The following is a 7,710-nucleotide window of genomic DNA, read 5'->3' as shown; positions in this document are numbered from 1 at the left end:
GCACGTGGGGATGGGGAGAAGGTGGAGCTGACGAGCCGAGGGCGGCGATTTGTCCCGGCCAAAATTAGGGAAGGAAAAAAATCACCCGGCTGCCAACGCCCTCCCCTCCAGCCCGGCCGGTCCTCCCCCTTCCCGGCTATTTATATCTGCCGGGATGGGCCCGGGGCGGAGGGGCCATGTGGAAGCGGCGGCCCTGCTTCCCTCGCGGATTGCCTCTTGGCTCGCCTCGCGCCTGCCTCCTCCTCTGATGCTTCGCCTCGGGTGGGAGCCCCGTGCTTCCCCTTCCCTGGTTTTCTGCTGGCTGCCTATTGGCTTCTTGATTCCCCCTTTCCTGCTCCGAACTGCCTGCGAGAGAGGACAGGGGGCTTTTCCCAGCCAGGGGGGGTTTTTGGGAATGAGGACTCTCCTTGTCCTCTCCCTGCTCCCAGCCTGGCTCATCCTGGTGTCTGGTGACTGTGGGTGAGCTCAGGGAGGACACTGGGATTTGGCTCCAAACCCAAACACACCCCCTGCCACGGAGCCAGTGGAGCTCCAGACCTCCAAAAGTTTAAAATCAGGGTTTTTTTGGCATTTTGTGGGGTTTTTTTTCCCTGCAGGGGACTCGGAGGAGGAGGACACGGGGTTCCTGGAGGTCACGGTCTCGGACATGAAGCACCCACCACCGGAGCTGGGCCCCATGCCCGAGGGGCTGAGCCCGCAGCAGGTGGGGTGGGATGGGTTTGGGGGATCTGGGGGGAACTGGCTCTCCCTGGTCCCATGACTGAGGAACCAGGGACAGGGCGAGGCAGCAGCAAGTGATGCTGTGTCAGCACTTCTGCCCGGGCCTGCACCTCCCCCATCCCGGGCTTTGGGGTGGGGGGATCATGGCTGAGCCCCTCATCCCAGTGTTTGGGGTTTGGGACCATCCTGGTGTTTGGGGTTTGGGACCATGGCTGACCCCCCCACATCCTGGTATTTGGGTTTGGGACCATCCCAGCATTTGGGGTTTGGGACCATCCCAGTGTTTGGGATTTGGGATTGGGGTTTGGGACCACGGCTGACCCCACCACCCCAGTATTTGGGTTTGGGACCATCCCAGTATTTGGGGTTTGGGACCATCCCAGTATTTGGGGTTTGGGACCACAACCGAGCCCCCCATCCCAGTATTTGGGGTTTGGGACCATGGCTGAGCTCTTCCTGTCCCACCATTTGGGGTTTGGGACCATGGCTGAGCTCCTCCCATCCCCCCATTTGGGGTTTGGGGCATCCTGACCGATTCCCTGTCCCACAGGTGGTGCGGCGGCACATCCTGGGCTCCATCGTGCAGAGCGAGCGGAGCTACGTGGACTCCCTGAAGCGGATCCTGCAGGTGGGATCCCCGCTCGGGCTCCTCGGGGGTGTCTCCATGGATCCCGGGGTGCTGACGCTCCGGCGCTCCCGCAGGATTACAGGAACCCACTCTGGAAGATGGAGCCGAAGGTGCTGAGCGCCAGGAAGTGCCAGGTGGTGTTTTTCCGGCTGAAGGAGATCCTGCAGTGCCACTCCATGTTCCAGATCGCCCTCGCCTCCCGCGTGGCCGAGTGGGACTCGGCCGAGAAGATTGGGGACCTCTTCGTGGCCTCGGTAGGAGGGGGTGGAGGAGGAGGCTCTTCCCAGAAGGATTGGTGGGGCCTCGGGAGGGGCTGCCCAGGGAGGGGCTGGGACCATGGAGTCCCCGTCCCTGCAGGGGTTCAGGATGAGCCTGGACGTGGCACTCGGTGCCATGGTCTGGGGGACAAGGCGGGCTTGGGTCACAGGTTGGACTCGATGATCTCAGAGGTCTTTCCAAACTCAGTGATTCTGTGAAATCCAGGAGAAATCCCCCCACTGTTGTGGGTGGGAGTGGAAGGCTTGGACCAGGTGATTTAAGAAGCCCTGCCCTGGAGTCCCAAGGTGCAGAAAGGCCCCCCCAGCTTCCTCAGCGCCTTCTCCGAGGGGATGAAGCTGGATCCCATCTTAGCCTCAGATTGTGTCACCAGTTTAAATGTGAGCAGTTAGAGAGGGGGGATTGAACCACTTCTGTCCTGCAGGTTTTCACTCTGGCAAACTGAGGATATTTATGTAAAATGAATTATTTATTATTGCAAATGATCAGACAAAATATCTCGATCAGAATTATTTACTGCACAATACAAAAGCTAAATCTACTAATGTAGGATAGGATAGAGCATGATAGTAAAGCAATTATTGGAGCAATTATATTAAAGCGAAAAGAAGTAATTATCAAGTAGAGGTTTGATGTAACTCACCTAGACCAATGTTTGTGGGGAGATTTCTTTCTCTCAACCTTGAGGATTGTCCCCACCCGAGGGAGGGATCTCCACACAACCACCCCAAGAAGGGTTATGCTGGAAAACCTCCTGTGTGAAAGTGGCCTGGGTTTTTATAGTAGAACAGTCTGCTGGTCACACATCTCCAGGGCACGGAGCAGCTTATCTGTCCAGTCCTGCTGCCAAGAGCAGGATGTGTTTGGGGTTTGGGGAACCAGGCTGGTTTTAACACAGCTCAACCCCAAAACCCCTCCTGGCAGCAGCAGGAGCTCAGCACAGCCCCCCTGGCTGGGAGCTGGTGGGGTTTGCATTCCCTGCCTGGATTCCAGGCCTGCTTAGGGTGGAACCTGCCCCAGCCACCACCAAACCCCCCTGGCCCTCCCAGCCACACCAGGGAGTGGGGGGAGGATTTAAGCGACGCAGCTCCAGCCCTGGGGTCCCACCAGCACCCTCAGCATCACCCCAAAAACATGCCAACCCCCCACTTCTGGGGGACTCCCACCCCATCCCGGTCTCCTGTGCTCTCCCAGTTCTCCAAGTCCATGGTGCTGGATGTCTACAGTGACTACGTCAACAACTTCACCTCGGCCATGTCCCTCATCAAGAAGGCCTGTCTCACCAAACCCGCCTTCCTCGACTTCCTCAAGGTCAGCACCACCCAAAGGTGGGCCCATGGTGCTGCTGGGCACCATTTGGGGTGAAAACTCCTTTTTTCCTGGCCTTTGTCCCCCCACAGAAGAGGCAGATGGCCAGTGCTGACCGGGTCACGCTCTACGGGCTGATGGTGAAGCCCATCCAGAGGTTCCCTCAGTTCATCCTTCTCCTGCAGGTATGGGAGGGAGGTACCTGCACCCACCTTGCTTTGCACCCCTGGGACGTGTCTTTGCACCCTTTTTTGGTGTGGGGCACGTTTCAGGGTTGGCAGCTTGGTTGCACCTTTGGGGACCATCCCAAGGACCATCTTCTAAGCTTTGATTTTGGAGATGCTTTCGAACAGGGCTGATTTTTCCGGGGTGGTTTTCGTCCCCCCCTCCTTTCTCTTCTCCAGGACATGCTGAAGAACACCCCCAAGGGCCACGCAGACCGTCTGTCCCTCCAACTGGCCCTCACTGAGCTGGAGACGTTGGCGGAGAAGCTCAACGAGCAGAAGCGCTTGGCCGACCAAGTGGCCGAGATCCAACAGCTCAGCAAGAGCATCAGCGACAGGAGCAGCCTCAACAAGGTGGGTCCTTCAGCCATGGGTGTGTTTTGGAGCTGGTGGTTGGGGCTTGAAGCTTCCACCTTCCTCTTGGTGTCAGGGGTTTCAGGAAACCAGATCCCTGCTGTCCCTGAAAGGACTTTAATCAAAACCAAGTCTTGGCATTGGCGCAGGGAAATTCCGGGACGAGCTGCTGGGTCTCATCCCCCTGATTTTGCAACTGTTTGTGTCTAAAAAAAGAACCCAAAGTTCTTGCGACACATCCTGGGCTGGGGATGGCAAAAACCACGGCGGGGCAGCCTCTGGCTCGGCACTGGGATCAGGATTTGGATCTGGGGCATGAAGAGAGAAAGGTGGTTGGACACATGGGGTGCAGAGGGTGCAGCCTCGGAGCACGGTGCCCGTCCTGCTCCACGGAACTCGGGACTGTCCGTGCGCCCAGCTGGAGGAAAATCCTTGGAATAATGGAAAACTGACCCAAATTTTGGGTCAGGAGGCTTCCAGGAGCCCCCAGGCTGAGCCCCCTGCCCGCTCCATCCCCTTTGCAGCTGCTGAGCTCGGGGCAGAGGCAGCTCCTGCTCTGTGAGACGCTGACGGAGACGGTGTACGGGGACCGTGGGCAGCTCATCAAGTCCAAGGAGAGGAAGGTTTTCCTGCTCAACGACATGTTGGTCTGTGCCAACATCAACTTCAAGTACGTGCTGGTCCCCCCAGACCCCAAAATCACTTAGTGAAGTGCTGATATACCCAACCCACCCCGACCCCACCTCAATGTTTGACTTGGTGGGATTTTTGGGGAACTACCACAAGGAGGGACAGAACCTTTAAAGGCCACCTCGTCTTGTTTTGGGGAGGAACCCACCTGGTTTGGGGTTTCTCTGCCCCATTCTTGGCACTGTTCATGCCAAGCCTTGGCATTCCTTGGTGCTGGAGTCAGTGCAGGGTCTGGGAACATGCTGGAACCTCAGGGCTTGGTAGAGATTGATGCTGCCAAGGGGAAAACCTTCCTTAAATTCCTCCTAAAACTTCTTTATTAATCCTTTTTCCCCTTTTCCAGGCCGGTGGACACAGGGTAGGTCCCAGCCATGGTCTGCTGTGCTTGTGTGCCCCAGGCTGGGGGTTCAGGCATGGACTGGTGCACGGGGTGGGCTCACAGATGGGGCTTGGCTTGCACGACTCGTGTTTCGGGGCAAGCTGAGGCACCTGCTGTTCACTGACACCCGTTTTTCCCTCTCCCCTTGGCAGAGGCCAACTGGAAATCAGCAGCCTGGTGCCCCTGGGGCCCAAATACGTGCTGAAGTGGAGCACGGCCCTCCCGCAGGTGCAGGTGGTGGAGGTGGGGCAGGAGGGCGGCGCCTACGACAAGGACAACGTGGTCATCCACAACGCCGGCGCCCGCAGACACGCGCCCGCCGGGCAGGCCTCGCACAGTGAGGGCACATCCCGGGATCCCAGGCCGGGAGGGCTGGGGGGGCTGGGATGGAGCATTCCCTCACACCACGGCTACCTGGGGAGGTGATGGAGTCCCCGTCCCTGGAGGTCTTTAAAGAAGGACTGGGTGTGGCCCTTAGTGCTGTGGTGGTGTTGGGTCAAAGGTTGGACTTGATCTTGGAGATCTTTTCTGACCTAATTGTCTCTGGGATCCTCCATGGACCTCAATTCTCCATTTTTCCACATGAGAAGTCACACCATGGTCTGCCCTGGGGGTGGTGGAAACATCATCCCTGGAGGGCTTTAAGGAAGGACCACTCAGTGCCGCGGTCTGGTTGACATGGTGGTGTTGAGTCAAAGGTTGGACTCAGTCTGGGAGGTTTTTTCCAACCTTACTGATTCTGGGATCTTCTGTGGACCTCAATTCTCCCCTTTTGCTCCCCAGACAAAGTCTACCTGGGGCCACCACGGCTCTTCCAGGAGCTGCAGGACCTGCAGAAGGACCTGGCAGTGGTGGAGCAGATCACCCTCCTCATCAGCACCTTGCATGGCACCTACCAGGTACCTGTGCGGTCCCAGCACTGCCAGGGTGTGGTCTGGGGACAGCCAGCCTGGGGCACCTCCCAGCACCATGGGGCTCCTTGGCACCTCTCTGGGATCTCTGGGCACCTCTTTGGGATCGCTGGGCACCTCCTGGGGGATCGCTGGGCACCTCCTGGGGGATCGCTGGGCACCTCTTTGGGATCTCTGGGCACCTCTGTGGGGGTCGCTGGGGACACCTTGGGGACGCCTCCTCTGGAGCCCCACGGATGAAGTTTGGGGGTGGTTCAGGCTGGTTTTGGGGGCCCTTCCCCCATGTGTGACTGTCCCCCAGAACCTGAACATGACAGTGGCCCAGGACTGGTGCCTGGCACTGCAGAGGATGGTGAGGGTGAAGGAGGAGGAGATCCACTCTGCCAACAAGTGCCGCCTGCGGCTGCTGCTGCCCGGGAAGCCGGACAAGTGAGTGGGGGGTCCTGGGGGCTCCTCCCACGAGTGTGGGGTCCTGGGGGCTCCTTGCACCCCGAGGGGCTGAAGACCCACCCGGGGGTCTGTGCCCGCACAGGTCCGGCCGCCCCATCAGCGTCATGGTCGTGTTCATCACCCCCAGCCCCCTGAGCAAGATCTCCTGGGTGAACCGCCTGCACCTGGCCAAGATAGGCCTCAGTGAGTCACCAGCATTCCTTGGAAAAGCCAGGCTTGGGAGTGGAGAGGGGTTGGCATCGCTCGGAGCATCCCAACCCAAACAGGGCGGGGTGGGGGGAAACTTTGGGAGTAAGGTGATGGAGAACATCTTGGAGATTTGCATGCTGGAAATGGTGGGAATGGGGAGTTCCAGCCCCAAATGCTTTGGGATTTGCTGCTCTCGGGTGGGATCTCCGGGCTGGAGTCACAAAGGGATGGATTTCTGTTGGCTCTCATGGCAGTGGTGTCGGGGCTGACCCATTTTCCATGCAATGGGATGAATGAGGAAGGGAGAAGCCTCCTGCCCCTTCCCAATCCCTATTCCTCTATAACTCCCTCAGACACTGCAGCAGCAAAAATAAGTTTAACGGAAGAAAATAAAAAGAATTTAAAATTCTGTTTGAGTGCTTAGATCCCCCTGGGCTGGAATAATTTATGAGTCTCTTGTTTTTTAACAGTTTGTGTTTTGTTTTCCCTTTTTTTTATCCTGGGGGATAATCCTGTATCCATGAGTTAGAAATGAAAACACATTAAAGCCTGATGTGAAGAAACACATCGGGGGTGTTTTTTTGCTCTTCTATATCTGATTTTTGGGACTTTTTTGCTGCTGCCGGAGGTGGTTCCTTGGCTGTGTGCTGCAATAATTGGGAGCACGGGGTGAGGTGTATCCCAAATCCATGGGTAATGGTGGTTTGGGGTTGGAGGTGAGAGCCCTGCACCTCCAGTTATAAATTCTGGGGTCTTCTTGGGGTCTTGGTGACCCTCGAGCTCCTTGTCTTTCCGCAGGGGAGGAGAACCAGCCGGGCTGGCTTTGTCCCGACGAAGACAAGAAGAGCAAAGCCCCGTTCTGGTGCCCCATCCTCTCCTGCCACATGCCAGCCTTCTCCTCCAAAGCCCTTGATCTGCAGGTGAGAGCCACGAGCAACCTCTTCTCCATCCCCCCTTCCCTTCCCATCCCTCATTCTGGGGAGGAAAGGCCGGGATCCCACAGTGGGGGGGCCAGACGGGGAGTCCCAAGACGGTCGCAAGGGCACAGAATGGTGCAGCCCACCCTGGAAAGCTGGGAATAGCAGCAGGGCTGTGGCTGGATCACGAATTTCAGGGTGTCCACTGCTATCTTACCTGTGTTGGGGTAATTTGGGTTCTCCATCACCCCTTTCCCTCCATCTTTCTGGGGGGGAAAGGCAGAAATCCCGCAGTGGACGGAGTGTCCCGAGTCGGTCGCGAGGGCAGAAATTGGTGCAGTCCCCTCTGGAATGCTGGAAATGCCAGCGGGGCTGTGGCTGGACCCCCGATGTTGGGGTGTCTGCCGCTGTCCTGCCCGTGCTGGGCTAATTTTGGGGCGCTGCCCTGCTGTGTCCCCAGCTCGGAGCCGCAGTTCACAACCCCGTGCAGTCCTCGCTGCTGGGCTTCTCCGCCGTCAGCACGTCGCTGCCGCAGGGCTACCTCTGGGTGAGCCACCCCCCAAAACGGGGCCAAACCCCCTGGCTTTGGGGCATCGTGTCCCCAACAGCCCCCCCCGTGGGGTCGTGGCGGGCGTTGACCCCGCTGTGTGTCCCCCCAGGTGGG

At 58.2% G+C, this 7,710-nt stretch overlaps 1 protein-coding gene across 1 annotated transcript; it reads left to right on the top strand.

The window, feature by feature from the left end:
* Positions 1 to 469: 469 nt before the first annotated feature.
* On the top strand, positions 470 to 7,662 carry LOC108642939 (rho guanine nucleotide exchange factor 10-like protein; the record flags this gene model as incomplete). Its single annotated transcript, XM_018087336.3, has 14 exons — positions 470 to 703; positions 1,271 to 1,348; positions 1,423 to 1,602; positions 2,819 to 2,935; positions 3,025 to 3,117; positions 3,337 to 3,510; positions 4,035 to 4,180; positions 4,544 to 4,558; positions 4,732 to 4,916; positions 5,363 to 5,478; positions 5,792 to 5,919; positions 6,023 to 6,123; positions 6,928 to 7,049; positions 7,507 to 7,662. Coding segments are annotated over 14 exons (1,845 nt in total), but the record flags the coding sequence as incomplete, so codon positions are not given.
* Positions 7,663 to 7,710: the final 48 nt, after the last annotated feature.

This window comes from Manacus vitellinus, unplaced genomic scaffold (assembly GCF_001715985.3).
Source record: "Manacus vitellinus isolate BGI_N305 unplaced genomic scaffold, ASM171598v3 ctg7180002428453_pilon, whole genome shotgun sequence".
NCBI classification, from domain to species: Eukaryota; Metazoa; Chordata; class Aves; order Passeriformes; family Pipridae; genus Manacus; species Manacus vitellinus.
Note: the sequence above shows the minus strand (reverse complement) of the source record. Positions and strands in the feature narration are given on the sequence as shown.